Here is a 17,628-nt window from a genome sequence, read left to right as displayed (position 1 = left end):
GGAAGTTCACTCAACTAATAATTCAGATTGATCATATAACGTAATATGTGCATGCATGAATTAGTTAGGCAAACTGCTTTAAACAATAGAGATGATCACAAACGACAATTTGTTAATGTGCATGGATCTCATATACATGGTATTCATCAATAAACCGTTTTTAATAGCTAACATGAACGACTGTATTCATTAATACGACACTTCCAAAAAGTTAAGTATTGAGTATATGAATAGTCAAACTGGTTAGGAGATCTATCAAATATGGATCAATAATGTTGGAAACTTTTGGAATGATTGAGGTAAAAGGAAGGGAAAAACACATGGAGTCACGTAACTATACGTGATCCTTTCAGCACTTTACAGCTAAGTGATTTTCTCTACGTTTTCTTGGTAAGTGAGGCAGATGGTTTTTCAACTTTTGATCGACACTGATCATGGTGTCTCACAAGAATCGCATTAATGGGTGGTGAGGCAACTTTCACGAGGGAACCTTCCTCCATTGGCAATACTCTGCTTTGCTTATATTTGGTGAAACGACATGAAGGGCCAGTAAAATCCAGAAAACTAGAAATTATAAAAAGATGTGGAGAGAGGGAGGGAGGGAGAGTATGAGAAGGTTCAAAGATGGTCCCAGGAACCAATCATTCTGTTTGAAAAACGAATGTTATGGGGCTCACGCCTAAAGTAAAATACTCTTTTGTAGGGCAAGCAAGGCCGTAAGAGTATACATTTTCCTTCATATTATATATATATATATATATATATATATATATTTCTTTTTGGGTCAATTACAATGTGCATTCATATAGTTTAGGGCACGTAATTACAATGTCCTATAAACATTGGTAAAAACAATCCTTTAAGTGGTTATATCATTATTGGTTCTCGTCCATGAAACTATCAACTGATAAGTTTTTTAATATGATCGTTATATTGTGATGTGATATTACTAAGCTGGTCATATTGTAATATGTATATCTCTATTTATTAGTATTATATCATATTATATAATACATAGATAAGTACTATTACATGACAATGCGATTAGGGGTGGAAAAAATTCCCGAAAATCCCGAACCGAACCGAAAAAATCCCGATCCCAAACCAAAAATTTCCCAAACCGAAATTCCCGAAATTTTCGGGATGCTATCCCAAACCAATCCCAAAATTTCGGTATGGGATTCGGGATTGGCTTCTCGATATTTCGGGAATCCCATACCAAACCGAAAATATATAATATTAATTATTATTTTATATATATATATATATATATATATATATTTATACATATATATATTATTCTTTTATAATTGATGCTAGTAGTTTCTAATTCATACTCGGCAACCTGGAATGCCCTACACCTTGCATATTTTTCATATTCTGTTTGATATTCATGTGGATATTATTATTGCTGCTACTAGGGCTGATGATTTCAGAATGCTTGATTCTTTTGTCTCTCAACAGATTGCAAAAAGGATTTAATTAATTTGAATTTTGACTATGATAAAAATAGTCAAGCATGCCAGTGTTCAATTAAATGGTAGTGTGAATGAAATGAAATTCCTAGTTCATGAATGTGTTCTTGAATTATATATTTGAAGAACAATTCATAATTTCATATTTCAATTTGGGATTCCCAATTTGTCCCAAAATCCCGAAAATATTTCGGGATTCCCGAAATTTGGGATTCCCGAAAATTTGGTTTGGGATTGGTCTTCAAATTCCCATCCCGAAAATTTTCGGTTTGGGATTCGGGATACTAGTTTCGGTATGGTATCCCATACCGAACCACCCCTAAATGCGATCATGACGTTTAAAAGTTTTCTTTGTCAAATTAACGTTACTCTTGAATGGAACACTCGGTGACCCTATTTTTTGCTTTGGATGGGAGAGTGGTACCCTCTGTTTCTGTGTCTTCTGGACACATCCATAGTTAATATGTGTCATGGCGCCAAAGATGGATGCACATTTTTATTTATCTCTCAGAAGGTTAAGGTTTCCTTTAAAAGGAAAGTTCTTATTTGTTGTTTATAAGGCATGTCGGTAGACATAGCAAATTCACTTGGGACTAGGAGATGGGGACAGTGATTAGGTTTCAGTTTTTTTGCCGACTTTTGAAAGACAATGACAAAACTATCACTAACACCAATCAAGAGGGTTCAAAACATAATTAACCCTTCTTAACCACATATAATTGCATATATACAATCTTAATCAAACAAACCGCAAACTATTTTCCCTTCATAATCATTTCTTTCAATGATAATTACTAACCGATTTTTATAAGCAAAACGTTATATACACGTGTAATATGCAAACAAACAAAAATGGGTCAAAAGAAATTGATGAACTTATTGATGGATGGATTGCAAGTGATGGTATGTTTGCCCACTTGAATTATATTAACATATTTTAATTCATGATGCAAGAATAGAACATGTTTTGCAGATAATATGAGGCTACTTTAACATATTTTCTTGTTGGGTGCTAGGTTTATACTACTATTAAATTTTGATAATATTTTGTTAATTATAAAGTGGTTTTCTTTTGTACGACAATATTTTAGCTTAAAAGAGAAGTGCTACCATGCCCACCAGTCTTTTCTTATCTGCCCCCTCCATATATTTTGCCACCAACCATTAAAGCTAAAAACAATGGAGTACTAATTCAACTCTCAACATACTAATATAATATCTAACTTAATATCGTTATTGTTTAACTCTCAACCATTAAAATGCCCCATCCACTACTGTTCCCAAAAAATTGAAATGTTATTTCCTCAACAACGAAGTTTTTTTCGACAAATATCTACCAGCAAATGAATGACTCTCCAAATGTTTTGCTGTTTTGTGATTAAGCACCCTACTAACTACCATCAATATCCAATCATTATTAGTTGTTAGCTTCTTACCCTTTCATTAGAAAAGGCATCCACATTTTTTCATTCTGGAATTTCTTCTATCCTCGTTCTTTATGTCTTTTTTGTGAATTCTGCTTATATATTGTCCATTCCTTTCACAGCTTAATGTAAGTTTAGGGCTCCTGACTCCTATTACCTTTTCGCACCCAACATATTATTAATTATATCTTTTAAAGTCTTTATTAATTATTTTACGAATAGACAAACTTGCAATTAAATTTTTATTAAAACATGAGTGAAGAGATAAGAACGAGTGCACTACCCTAAGTTTTATATGCATCATTTTCTGCTTTTGCAGCACACCATTTTTTCTATTTTTCTCTCCCACGATACGGTATCCAATAACTCTCACGTGCATGTGCATAGAAGGTGGACAATTAACCAAAATTTTCTTTTGAAATGGACACTTAATCAAATTTGAAAAAGAAAAGGACACAAAAATTCAGTGCTAAATTAAATTAAGTTGTAGAGTGCCAAAGCTCCAAGGCTAAAGCCGAGCCATCTCACTCATTTCTCATGCTTGGAAGATTGGGATCTTTGAAAACCCAATCAAACGGCTAAAAGAAAGATTAAGCAGATATGAGCAGCCTTATCTGCACTGCATCGACTGAATAATACAGAGCAAGAGGAGGAGAGAGAGAGAGGCGAGAGAAAGAGAGAGCGAGAGAGCAAAACCAAAAAACAGAGCAGTAGAAAACGTTGAGCTGAAGAGCTAGCGGGACCAGCTCGCCATCAATGCATTGCTCCCCACCTTCCTTCACAGCCCAATCCTCGCTCCATCAAACCAAAAGCTTTAAGTCAACTTGCGCCTACTCAGAACAAAAAACCTCTTTCTTTTCTGCGTCTCTGCGCATTGGAAAGTAGAAACCAGCACACTAAAAAGCATAAACAGCCCACCTCCCTCTCTGTTCTCTATCTCTCTGATTCCATTCCAGTTTTCGAAAAAAAAATAAAGAGGTTGCTTTTTGGGTTCATGGTGTTGTAGTTCATGGGTTTTTGTTAATTTTTTATTTAGATTTAGAAAGTAAGTTTCTTTCTTGTTTCGGAGAGAAACAAATTGAATTTTCAGTTAAAACCAGTCAATTTTGAAAGCTTTGATACCAACTTTTTCTGTTATTTTCCTTTTTTTCGGGTTGAAAAGTTACTGCTTTCACTCTAGATCTGTCAGTTTTGAAGTTCATCTGAAGTGCTTTCAGCTGAAACAAAATTTGTGTGATCTGCAGGTGGAGAATTTGAAAAAAGCTGGTTGGTTTTTCTAGAGTTAGGTTTCATGGGGATCTGCCTGAGCGCCCGAATCAAAGTTGAGAGCTCTGTTAATACTGGTACTTGCTTTATTTTTTATTTTTATTACAATCGATATTATTACTCCATGGGGATGTTTGAACCCGGGAAACAGTGGATTGAAGAAGGCCTTATCCGCCAGGGCAATCCATCACTTGCGAGCTTGCTTGATTTCGGTTCAGTTGTGTGTTTTCTTATCGATGCCTTGGCGGGGGCTGTAAATTGATTTCCGCTTCACGTTTACTTGTGCAGGTTCAAAATGTGTTAGCAATGATGGGGACCTCAGCAGCACAAGCAGTAAGGTCTCATCATTTTCGGCACCTCCAACTCCTCGGAGTGAGGGCGAGATCTTGAAGTCTCCCAATCTGAAGAGCTTTAGTTACAATGACCTCAAATTGGCCACCAGGAATTTCCGTCCTGATAGTGTGTTGGGAGAAGGTGGATTCGGTTCAGTTTTCAAGGGGTGGATTGATGAAAATTCGTTCACTGCTGCAAAGCCCGGGAGTGGCATAGATTTGGCTGTGAAACGGCTTAACCAAGAAAGTTTTCAGGGTCACCGAGAGTGGTTGGTGAGTTCTTTTCCCGACTGTATACTTCTCACAGAACGAAAACTTGCGCAGTTATGACTTACGGTTTGCTTCCATTTGGGTTTTATAGGCAGAAGTGAATTATCTAGGACAGCTCTATCATCCGAATCTCGTGAAACTAATCGGCTACTGCTTGGAGGATGAACACCGACTTCTGGTGTACGAGTTCATGCCCGGAGGCAGCTTGGAAAACCATTTGTTCAGGAGTAAGTTCGTTTAGCAACATGTCTGGATGCCTTTGAAACGAGATTGTTTTGAGAAATTAATGTGTTGACAAGTCTTGAACTGATATTGTACCAGGAGGCTCTTATTTCCAACCTCTTTCTTGGAACCTCCGCATGAAGGTTGCCCTTGGTGCTGCAAAGGGGCTTGCTTTTCTTCACAGTGCTGAAACAAAAGTGATATACCGAGATTTCAAGACGTCAAACATCCTGCTTGATTCGGTATGTGACTATCGAATGTGTTCATTGCAATATTTTTGATTTGTGATATCCTTGAGAATGTCTTTGATTTGTGATATGATTCCAGAACTACAATGCAAAACTTTCCGACTTTGGTTTGGCCAAGGACGGGCCAACGGGTGATAAAAGCCATGTCTCTACGAGGGTCATGGGTACCTACGGATACGGTGCTCCAGAATATCTAGCCACAGGTATTATACTTCGATTCCGCCCGTTGGCATCTCCGATCCGAGAGTTTTATGTTAATTTTAAGTGGTCAACTGACTTAGAATCTCTAGTTTTTTTTGACAATTCAACTTGGAATCTTGCCATGTGCTTTGGTTCATATTCCTGATTAGCGTATATCAAAATCGATGCCCGTGTAACGGCTCCACTTTTCACTAATTCCAGGTCATCTAACTGCCAAGAGCAACATATATAGTTTCGGAGTCGTTTTATTGGAGATTTTATCCGGCCAGAGAACAGTTGACAAGAATCGGCCATCCGGAGAGCACAATCTGGTGGAGTGGGCTAAACCCTTCTTGGCAGACAAGGGTAAGATCTTTCGCGTCATTGACAACCGTCTGGAAGGTCAGTATTCAATGGACGGAGCTCACAAGGCGGCAACCCTTGCAGCACGATGCATATCCACAGAATCCAAGCTCAGGCCAAACATGGACGAGGTTGTAACTGCACTCGAACAACTACAAGATTCTAATGCCACCGGAGGCACTCAGAGTAATGGTCAAAGGATGCGCAGACGAAGTGCAGACGATGCTAGCAAAAACCAAGCGCGCAGCAGCACCAGCAGATGATGCCTTAAGGGCAGCTAACAAGGCAACGAATACTGTCGCCTATCCTCGGCCCTCTGCTTCCCCACTTTACGCTTCACAATAGAGTCGAAGTAAATGGAAAACGCTGCTGCAATATACGAATGTTTGTCCGTGATCGTACAGTTTATTCCGGCTAAATGTTATTCAAATTTCAGCCTTTTCTTGCCAAATTAGGTGAGCTTGTAACGATGCTGTATCTTCTTAATCACCAAATTGTAACTTTAGCTGTTCCATTTCCTGCATAGCTGCATTTTTTTTAACCTTCTCTTTATTTCCATATTTTTCTCAAAAGCATGAAAACTCAAGTAATCAACAATAATAAACAGTAAACAAGTATGCAAGCATTGCTCAACTGGTTAGGAATTAGGATCTTTCTTTTCAACTCATTGCGTTCCAGGATGGCCCTTGATCTTGTTCCACAGGAATCTCAAATGAGGGAACCCAAGGAGAGCTGCCGAGGAGAACCCTAGAGCAAAAGCTCACGGACGACATCGAAAATGGACATGTGTAGCAGTACTACTGGTCATGTCATTCGGTAAGAAAATGAGGTCCTGCTTGGTCAGGGATGTTTCCTTGGGCTTAATTAGGCCCAGGGATATTCTATCGTTTTTGGGCTTGGGCCTCAAGGCCTCCTTGTAATGGTTCAAAGAAACCATATACGGGAGTGCAGTGAGCTTGCTGTAATTTGAATTCTTCTTTGAACGTAGAGACATCTATAATGAAAGATTTCACATTTGGATTACAAAACTCATTTGACATTGGACTGCCATCGTTCCCGCTCACCTCTACGACGGTGAGTCCTTGTTACACGGAAGAGAGAATGAACTTGTGCCACACATTTTGTGCATTAATGAAACGGACGCGTGCCTCAAATGTGCAGCGTCCTTCTACAAATTATATTTACAACCATCTACTGAAAAAGAAAAAGAATGGATTGGAATCCTGTACCTCCGTAAGATTTGAACAACAAGTATCTGTTGTTCTCAATGTCAAGGTCGAAATGCGCCTGTTGGTTCTTTTCTGCTACAGGCTGGCTGAATGCTTGATCACCAAGTTCTTATCAAACCCGGGGTCCAGTTTCTCCAATCCAACTTCCCAATAGATTTGTTTCTAAAGTTAACCATGTCTTTTATGTCGAAAACCCTCTTTTTGTTTCCTTGTTTGTTAGACTCGATCTCAGTCTCCTCCACGGTTTCTTCATTTGATTCTTCTGTTTCAATCACAGGTTCAGGGACTACTTCGTCTTGAGGTGACAGCTCATCTATGATGCATCCCAAAACCCCAACCACCTCACTCATTTTTGGGCGAGACTTTGGTTGTTTTGATAGACACCGGTTAGCTAATGATGCAAGGTTTTGAGCTGATTTGATGCAATACTGTCCTTCAAGCCGAGGGTCCAAAATAAGGTGGAATTTCTTTGAGTCTGGAACATAGGGCTTGACCCATTCCAAAAGCTTTTGCTCACTGCGGGGCAAATTTCTCTCCACCGCCCTCCTTCCTGTGATGAGCTCATACAGAACCACTCCGAAGCTCCACACATCACTTTTAGCAGTCAGCTTCCCCGTATGTACATATTCAGGAGCCGCATAACCTACTGTTCCCACAACCTATAAAAGCAAATATTCATGGTAAGTAATGCATTTCCCAGGATGTAGGACTTATAATTCACCAGAAACAAGTAAAGAAGTTGGTTTCCACCATTAACAGGTCCCATTTCACAAGAGGGTAGCCATGGGTTAAGTTTTTCAAGAAATTTTGGAAGTGGCAAAGAGGGCCTAGAATCTTCAGACAACCATTTACTTTTACTTTTATCACTAATATCTCCTTGGTGAAACACTGAAACGAGTGACTTGTGTCCCAAACTCCCAACACCTAAAGAGCACGATCTGCCCAAATACATTCCAGAAAGACAAACTGCTCTACCCAAAAGATAATACAACTTACTGTTGTTGAAACGTGACTTGTCCCCTCCGGAGGTCCCTGCCTGGCTAGTCCAAAGTCTGAAAGCTTTGCAATGAAGTCCTCATCTAGCAGAATATTTGATGGTTTAAAGTCGCGGAATATTAGCTGCACCAGTTACAAGGAAGATCCAAATCATATCAGCGAACAGCTAAGTAACCTAAACAAAATACAGGCTACCGGATATAAGAAAAGTAATGGGAAGCATTTACTTGCAGATATCATCTGCTATATAAATGGGAAAATTTAGGCATAAAAGACTGTTTGGAGGAGGGATTTGCAAGTGCCAAGGGATTTAGGCTAAGTTAGTTAGAAATGCACTACAGACAATGTATATAACGTGAGAACAGTGTCTTCATGTAGCGTATTTTTGATATAAAAAGTAAACAATATAGCGTACCTGAAAATCCATCTCTTCATGTAGATATGCCAATCCGCGGGCTGCATCTTGAGCAATTCTTAGTCTTGTCATCCATGGGAGAGATGATGAAGATCGAACCAATAGATGGTCCTCCAAGCTTTTATTACGCATAAGTTCATAAACCAATAGCCGTTGAATCCCCCTTTCATCATCTTCTGCACAGTATCCTACTAACTTAACAAGATTTGGGTGTTTGACAACGCCCAACAAGTTTACTTCATTAATCCATTCCTTATGCCCCTGAATACTAGAATGTAAAATACTGCAACCCCCGTTAGACAACCTCAAAAACTTGAAAACCTACAATCTCAAATATAGAGCATGTAAAGTAAAGCTACATTCAGACCGTTCAAATAAATCCTTAATCGAAACCAACCACTAATCAAATTATTCTACAAGCAAAACACACTTGCAGCATAAGATCTCGTTTGGAAGTGCTTTTAAAATGACATAAAACACTTTTAGAGATAATTTTCTAGGTTCCAAAAGCACTTCGAAGTGCTTTTCATTGATTCACTTGCATTAAAAACATTTTCACAGAAAAAGCTTTCAGCCATTTTAAAAGCAGTTCTAAACGAGCCCTAAATCTATACAACGGTCAGTATACCAGCAATGTTAACAAGCTTTATACTTTAGAATCACGACTCCTTTCTAAATTTATGGTTTATCGCTCAAGTTTGCCGTCCCCCAACCCGAATTCAACTAGCTGAAATGATACAAATCATAACTCTAATTCAAGCGAACTTTCCAACTCCAACCCCACAAATTTACAAGAAACAAAAACAAAGCAGAATCCACAAAGCAAAAGCCACAGAAGAAAAAAAAAAGCACAAAGGTGAACACTGAAAAAAATTGATTCCCAAACAGTTAAAGTGAAAGGCTTGAGAAATTCAAATAAAAATATACAAAATTGCCAAATAAAAATTTGTAAAACTGCAATCCCATACAACATTTTTCTAGTTATTAAAACACTAAAAATTCCAAACTTTTCACAAAACCATCAACAGTTTTTACAATTACAAACCCAAAAATTCAAAGCAAAAATTGAAAGGGGATCAAAGAGCATGCCTGGAAGCCATTCCGATTCAACTGTTTGATAGCAACGTCCATTTTCCCGTCGCCGACATTACAGCCTCTGACGATTCCTCTGTAAACGCACCCAAAACCTCCTTCTCCAATCAGTAACGCCCTGCTGAACCCCCTGCTCGCCGCCTTCAGCTCCGAGAACGTGAACACCCTCAGAGCATTGGCCCGCCGCAGACTCAGCAGCTCCTGGAACGCCACAGAGTCGGACAGGTCCCTCGAGTCCGAGTCGAACTCGGACCGCCGAGTGGTGCCGTAGCTGCTGGAGGCCACACTGAGGGAGCGCACCCACGACACCTTCGACGTCGCCCGGGGAACGACGCCGGGTTCCTCGTTGTCCCGCCCCTCCCCATTAGTGAAATGGAAGCACTTCATCAGCTCAGAAGAAAATCCGGCGAACTTCAAAAGTTGCAGAGAGAAAGCGTCAAGAGAGAGGGGCTTGGAATTGGATCACAAGTCAGACCGACGAAGGTGGACAATGTATTTTTGTCTTTATATTTTAAAATGCTGAATTTTCAGAAATTGGGCCGCGATTTTGTTGAGAAAAAAATAAAAAAGCGAGATTTTTGACGTGACGCGAACATCCCTATTACATCAAATATTATAATATAATTAATTAAAAAAATTATTTTAAATATTCAATTACTTTTTTTATGATATTTTATGTATCGAAACGTTTTTTCATAAAAAATTTCTCAAAAAAGGCAGATGCCAACAAAAAAGTGGGTTGTTTTTACATGAAGGCAACATTGGAGTACAATAATCGAAACAAGCTAGTTTTTGGTAGGGATGTAATCGGTTGAACTTCGACTCGCGTCCGCTTTGTTTTTGACTTGGTCAAGTTGGATTTGTAAAAATAAATGAGCCAGGGTCGAACAAATATTAAGCTCGCTAGAAAAATAAGTTCAGTTTAAGCTTATGTATTTCAGACAAAAAAAATGAAAGAAATTATCGAGAAAATTCTTATTAACACTTCAAAAATATTATCATAAATTTTTCAAATGTCGTTTATCGTTTCTATTTGGAAGACGAATCTCATTCTATTTTTCACTAAATGCCCACGTATTCTCAATACTTTTATAAATTCATAACGACATATTTGATGTGCCAAGTAACCATACAGACTGGAAATATTGTTTCAATTGACAATGATTTAGTTTAGCCTCCACCATGTGGAAGTGTTTCACATTTTTTCTCTATCTATTTATTTTCTCTTTTGTTGTATTTTGTGTGTCGTTTTTGCAGTGGATCACGAGCGACTGCAGATTTTGCTGCTCTGACGTGTCAGCTTTTGTTAGAGGGCCCCCCATTAGTTCGTTGAAGGGTATAATAGGTGTTTTACATGTCTGCTGGTTTGGTCTTTTGAATTTTGATTAGGTCAAGTTGTTTGCCAACAATAATCCTTTTGATGAGGATAATTGGTGAAGATTCTGGTGATTCGTAAATCGTGTTTGTTTATTTTGTATATAGTGCAATCAGTTTATATCAAGTATTGTTTGTATTTAATTTTAAATAATAAATATTTAAAATGATTCATGAAAGTACGATGTACGATAAACAGATATGATTCACGAACTCCTAAAATCCTTACAAAAAAAATCCGAATCCGAATTCGGTTGTTTGGTCACCTCCAAGTCTCTCTTTCTTTATCCTCAAACTTGTCCTGCTGTCCATGGCTTCTAGAAATGCGTGCGCAAAGTCATTCCTTTGAAAATATGAAACTTTAACGAAAAACTACCAGTACTGTTCATTTTAACGAAAAATCACATTTTTACACTAAAAAGTCAATCCTACTACTATTCACTTTACCCTTTATTTTGTCCTTATCGTTAAAACTCAAAATTTTCAAACACTTTTAATTAGTTTTCCTTTAAAAATATGGTATAAAATTATGCATTTTTATACCCATGCTTAATGCATTTGTGTTATTTAGGTTAATAATCTAATAATTTAACATGTTAATCTTTGTTAATCGAGCATATAGAGGCTACCTACTTCTTTTTTACGTTTTATTTTAAAACGTTAGTAAAATGATTAAAACTATTCATTTGGCGAGATCTTTTTTGAATGATTATTTCGGTGAAAGACTATTATTTTGGAGTTGCTAGGTCATTACAATAACCTAAGATGTCTTCGTCTCCATCAATAGATCCAAACTCCGGTCTTCTTCCCCCGAGTCTAGTTCTAATCGGACGACACAAACGACGGGAAGAACTGATCAGACTATCCAAGCTCTGGCCTTTTTCTCGTCTAGCTATGAGGATGGTGAGGTTTGAAAGAAAAGGCATGCAAAAGAGAAGTGGCCACCATAGCCCCACTGAGAAAAAGCAGGGGAGAGGAAGGAGGGGAAACAGATTGATGGGGCAATTTATTATACGGTGAAGATGTACTCGGACAATTACTGTCTACTAAAGTAATAATTGCTTTTGCTCAATCAATAGCCCGGACAGCAATTGACATAGTAAGTTGGAGTTGCTCTCAGACAATGATGAATTGATCATGAGGATGTACAGCTCGATAGGCAACGATAATAAGTTGTGTGACTGAATGCATCATATCGGGGGAGGTTGCCCCAAATACAAGGATAAAAACATATATGATGATGTACACCAATGATATTTTACTATCTTCTTCATGAGTCTTCGTCTTCCCAGCATTACAAGCAACTGCCCACATTGATTAACCATAAAAATGGGGTGCAATATCATGATCGTGTCTCCTAGTCCTCACAATGGTAACTAAATCCCACTCCTTTGGCAGAGCTAACATGGTGCATTGGTTGCAACTGATCCCAACAATTTAAATTATCTCCGTTTTAATTTTGGATAAATTACATTTTACATTTTCAAATTTGTGTACAATTGCAACTTCATATGTTTTAAAACATTGCAATGTCATACACAAATTTACAATTTGTTCCAGTGTCATAGATTCATTAATCAATTTGTTTGTATGACCGTTAAATGATGATTTGACATACTTAGAACTCACATTTACGCTGATGTGAATGTCAAAATTTTGTCACAAGGAAAATCAATTTAGAAAGAAAATAAATTAAAACAAATAACATAAAATCAAAAAAAGGTAGACCACCCCTTCAATCCCACCACCAATCCAGCCCCAGCCTCCCCGACGACACCTCCTTCCCCAGCCTAACCTCCCCTGCAACCAACCACCGCCAGCCCTCACCTCTTCCCCGATTCGTTGACCTTCTTCAGCCTTCACCCACTCCCACCCCGACCCCAACCAGCTCATTCCCTTCTGCTGCATCCTCAGCAGCAAAGTCTCAATCAACCATCTCTTCCAAGCTCCAGGTGGGGCCTCTGTGATGTTGGGGTGTTTTCTGCTTCTGGGTTTTCTTAATGTATTTCACCCTATAATTTTTATATGACCCTATACTAGATGAGGCAAACAAAATAGAGAGACCATTTTTTAAATTGAAACATACCAAAATTATAACCTTCCCAAAATAGAGAAGTTTTTACTATTAATATTGTGAAGAATTCACGTTATACGAGAAATCAATGGTTGAATGATAATTTGATTGTATACAATGAAAAATATATTTCATTTTACTGATAATTATGTTGTGATACAACATTTCTATAACATGAGAACATGTGATGGACAATTAATTATAAATGAAAGTATGATTAATTTTTAGAAGCTTCTTGTTCATGACTTGTTTGTACCTGAATTTACAATTCCACTCTTAATTGATTATAAGTTTTAATCTAGTGGTCCAAATGTTCATATTAAATCACACAGCCATGACTTAAGTGATTCAAATGATTTTCATTTCGTATTAAGGTGATGCACACAATCAAGGTCGCCCTGTCCGTAGTGGCAGAGCCATGATTTTACGTGAGGAGGGGCCTCATGTAAATGTTAAAAAAAAAAAAAAAAAAAAGATAGTATTTATAAGAAAGTATAATACATGCTTGGAGTTTGAGCTAATTAAAATTTTTGAGGCGCTACATACTTTTTCATGTTGAAATTAACCTTCCAATATCTAGTTAATATAGAGAGTAGTTAAATTAAAGATGATCAAATCAATTAAAAATGCTAGGAAGACATGTTTTTTAGGCCATATTTTAGATACCACATAATGTGACGGTTAATTATTAGATTTATTCTTTATTGATTTAAAGTACTAGTTCAACCATTAACAACTATATCATCACGAGGTCTCAAAAGATGGCTCCAGGAGATGGTCATTGTACCCAAGTTAGCATAGAATAAATTGGCAAATTTTATTAGTTTGAGGACTGATTTTTTCAAAAAAAAAAAAAAAAAAAAAAGGTTTAAAGACCTACTTTTCACTAAAGGTAATAATTGAAGGACTAAATTGACAATTCACCCTATTTTAATTATTGGTGAATCATTTAAGAAGTATGCTACTAATTTTTTTTTATAAATATAATACTAAATATTAAGAAAGGCTGAAAGAGTGAGGGTAGGCCTTGGCCTATACTGGCCTATTAGTGCCTCCGCCCTTGCCTGTCCGATTGAAAAGAGGGAAATATAGCCTAGTATTGTAAATTTTTGACTCCGTCATTGACTTTAAATACATCCAAATAAGAAACAAACTAATAGATCAGGGACATAATTCCAGGCATTAAATCAGTTATTTATATTTTAGCACATTCTTATTTACTTAACTTCTTTAATTATCTTTTAATTAATTTAAACAATTTAAATTGCTGACATAAACATGGGTATGCATGGAGAGAAATGATACATGCAGAAGTCCATGGATTACAATTTTAATGTACTAACTGTACATACATTAAAAATGATCTTTGCTGGTTATAAAAAAATTTCTTAGTAATCACTAACCAGACACATACAAAACCATTAGTCATTAGTTCCATCTGCATACTCTATTGATATTGGAAGAAATCTCAAATTTGAACATTGATTTCCACTGCCTACCTACCTGCAAAGAGACTTGGATTGATAGGGTCTCACATCTTTATCACTTGCGCTTCCGATAGTGTGTGGAGAAGTTATATATTTCAACAAATACTTGAGCGACTTTAAGCTCTGGTTCAGTAAAACAAATGTTGTTAGGGAATTATGCAGATTCCAGAACGTTTATACAAACTGATGTGTGCATGTTGTCGTCCTTTAAGACTTGGATTGTTGGAGTGGGTGGGAGAAGTTGTCATCGACTAATTACTTGCACAGAGGATAAATTCCAGCTGACTCAAAAGTCAAAGACAGAATTTCTAATGATAACTGCGGTCAAGAATGTCTTCTTATTTATTTATTCTATTTAGTTTTCTTCCAATGAATCATAAATTTTAATACACAAGCAGAAGGATGACTCGGGTACCAGAAACGAGTCTTCATGAGCAGTCAAATTGAAAACCTACAAGAAGGTCACTACAAGGGTTTTTTTTTGACCAGAAGTTAAGAAAAGTACGTGGAATTAGAACGAGTATTCGCAACGGATCTTAAAACCGTACATATGAAAAATTAGTTTGAAAATAACACTAGAAAGAGCATGCAAAAACAATTAATTGCTTATCGATTCCTCGAAGACTTGTATCCGAATTCATAGTTTGATAATATTGTCATATTTGCAGATTATTCGTTCATGGATAGATAAACAGTTTATTATTTCAATATTTATATTTTGTAAAATTAATTCAAATCCACATCTTGCTTTACTATTTGCTAAGTAGCAACAATGTTATTTAAACATACAAATTTAATCACATTCTAATAAACTGATCACGTTGCAAAAATATTGTCAATTAGATCATAAGCTATTGTATGTGACGCCTACTTGTACTAGAGGGTTCATCAATAGTGTGATTAATTTCGTGAGTCTAAATAACATTATTCTAATGGCAATACTGTTTTTTTCACAGTTGATTATACGTCATGAAGGCATTACAATTTGCTCACTAAACACTACTTTCTTTTTTTTTCACCAACACCATCATGACTTTATTGAGCAAGATTATGTTAAATCCATCAATACGAGTTTAGTGGTATAAATTTCCGCTTTGTTTGAAAATGGTACCAAATTCACACCCTCTCATCATATAATCAAGATTGTTAAAACACAACTGAATATGAAAGACTAAAATAGAACTAGTCCACTAAACTTGGATTGTAAATTTTATACGGAGGAGGATTCTCTTTTCTCCTAATCTCTCTCCTCTTTCCTCTCCTTCTAATCTCTCTCAAAAGCAAAGTGTGATAGGGGGTGAGAGAAAAGAATGAGAATACGATCAAGGGAGAGAATCTTACTCCATTTTATATATGGGGCTTCCTTTGTGCATTTCCATCCATTTTGGTGGATTTGGATCTAGGATTAGACTTGGGAAATATCATTCATTTAAATAGTAAACTGCCATGACAGTTACTATTCACTCTCCACACATTGTGAGTAGTGACAATTACAATGATTTATTTATTTCTAATGTACAATTCAATTATTGAACATATAAGATTAATTTAGAATATGTGATTACAATTGTGCCACGTGTCCATGTTTATCAATATATATATATATATATATTTTTTTTTTTTTTTTTACGTTTTTAAAATCTATTATTACAAAAAATAATAAAAACCAATGGATTAAAGTAAGAATTTGTAATAGAGGTCTGAGATTTGGCCATGTGTCAAATAGAAGTCTAAGATTTGGCCTTTTGTCAAATGGCCGTTGGTAGCCAATACACCGTTGTGGCGAGACCCATGCAACATAATCTGTCGCGCCACTCTTTGAGCTGGGAGCGTATGGTGCACACACCTGGCAAAAAAAAACTTAAAAGGCACTCGCTGACATTAGTGCCAAGGATTTGGACATGGACTCAAAATGAACATGGGTGATGAGCCTTTGTGATCCAAAAATAGGGCGGAGGTGTGTTTTCAGTTGGAAGTGCTCTTAGGGCCTTAACCTTTGTTTCTTTTCTTTGCACGTAGGTTGGTCGACTAGCATGAATAGTTGGGGGTCATTTGACAACAAGCCTTCACACATCTAAAACCCTAACTCTTAATTGTCTATGCGCATAAGTATAAAACTAGGGTTACAAAAAACTAAGGTAAAACTAGCTTGTCGCCTCTCACCACTTCACCTGGGCAAGAAACACTGCAATATTCCAAAACTTGCTGGAGTGTGAACATTTTTGCTCATGCAGAATTACATAGCAAAGGAAAGCTAAGTTTGATACTCTAGTCTTCACACTATCTAATTTAATGATAAGTGCAGTAGTGTACACAAGTAGATTAATGTCAAAATAAATAATTTAATGATAAGTGCAGTAGTGTACACAAGTAGATTAATGTCAAAATAAAAAACCCCTAGCCGGGCAATGTGCATGCGTAGCACACGCATAAGTGACTCATGGATTAATGTAAAAAAATTAAATCCTAACAAAGAAAACTTCTAAGCCGTCGACCCCTACTTTTGGTCTTGGATCGACGGAAATACTTCTTGATTTTTCACATCTCCTTTTATCTGCGTTTCTGGTAATGATTGCTCTCTCACTTTGTCAAGTAGAGCTTTGCAGTTGTGGTCACTCTCTCACTCTGTCGAGTACAACTATTTGTAGCGGTTAGGGCTCACTGCTCAACTTCAGATGTTTCAAAGTTGAGGTGGGTAGTTTTTTTATTTTTGCGCTTGGTAAAAGACTATGAGGAGGAGGCTCAACATTAGTGGAGGTAAATCATAAGAACGCTTATTTTTCAACGATTGCAAGGTCATTAGAGGGCGTTGCAGTCTTTTATTCGTGGTAACTTTACGTTAGTTCTCCGACTTGCAAGGTTTTGTCCTCATGAGTGTTATATGTCATGTTGATTGCATTTTGGTCTCCATGGTTGAGGAATATTTCTTATTTGTTTAATTGTGAATTTGTGTTGTTTCTTTTGGCATGTGTGGCCTCTTGGTTTGCTCTAAAGATCGCTCTAAATATCACGTTTGTCGTATCTAATGTAAGTTCTTAACCATTCTTAATAAAGTTTCTTTTAATTAAAAAAAAAGATTAATGTCAAATTATGCAAAATAATCAAAATGGTTAACCATTTAAAACAAGGATAAAAACTCGTATTTAATCCTTGGTAATATCATACTCTAAAACGTATACAA

At 36.8% G+C, this 17,628-nt stretch overlaps 2 protein-coding genes across 6 annotated transcripts; one reads left to right on the top strand and one right to left on the bottom strand.

Annotated features, from left to right (window-relative positions):
* The first annotated feature begins 3,413 nt into the window (after window positions 1–3,413).
* LOC125468612 (probable serine/threonine-protein kinase PBL9) lies at window positions 3,414–6,321 on the top strand. Of its 5 annotated transcripts, none has more exons than XM_048564640.1 (7): window positions 3,414–3,877; window positions 4,144–4,221; window positions 4,454–4,770; window positions 4,859–4,994; window positions 5,089–5,231; window positions 5,317–5,440; window positions 5,640–6,321. In XM_048564640.1, exons 2-7 carry the CDS (start codon window positions 4,191–4,193, stop codon window positions 6,041–6,043), a joined length of 1,155 nt encoding a protein of 384 aa, XP_048420597.1. In that variant the 5' UTR covers window positions 3,414–3,877; window positions 4,144–4,190; the 3' UTR covers window positions 6,044–6,321. The 5 variants fall into 5 exon arrangements, with proteins under 5 accessions (XP_048420597.1, XP_048420595.1, XP_048420599.1 ...); XM_048564638.1 differs by having other exon boundaries at window positions 4,144–4,242; XM_048564642.1 differs by having other exon boundaries at window positions 3,414–3,944.
* Window positions 6,322–6,773: 452 nt separating this feature from the next.
* Window positions 6,774–10,007, bottom strand: LOC103944910 (serine/threonine-protein kinase PCRK1-like). Its single transcript, XM_048564631.1, has 4 exons — window positions 9,510–10,007; window positions 8,421–8,681; window positions 8,006–8,128; window positions 6,774–7,668 (listed from the first exon to the last, which is right to left on the bottom strand). Exons 1-4 carry the CDS (start codon window positions 9,897–9,899, stop codon window positions 7,108–7,110), a joined length of 1,335 nt encoding a protein of 444 aa, XP_048420588.1. The 5' UTR covers window positions 9,900–10,007; the 3' UTR covers window positions 6,774–7,107.
* Between the last annotated feature and the right edge of the window lie 7,621 nt (window positions 10,008–17,628).

Source organism: the organism of the source record quoted next, unplaced genomic scaffold, assembly GCF_019419815.1.
Source record: "Pyrus x bretschneideri cultivar Hongxiangsu unplaced genomic scaffold, Pyrus_bretschneideri_v1 Contig39, whole genome shotgun sequence".
NCBI classification, from domain to species: Eukaryota; Viridiplantae; Streptophyta; class Magnoliopsida; order Rosales; family Rosaceae; genus Pyrus; species Pyrus x bretschneideri.
The sequence above is the reverse complement of the archived record's forward strand: the minus strand, read 5'-3'. Positions and strand labels throughout refer to the sequence as shown.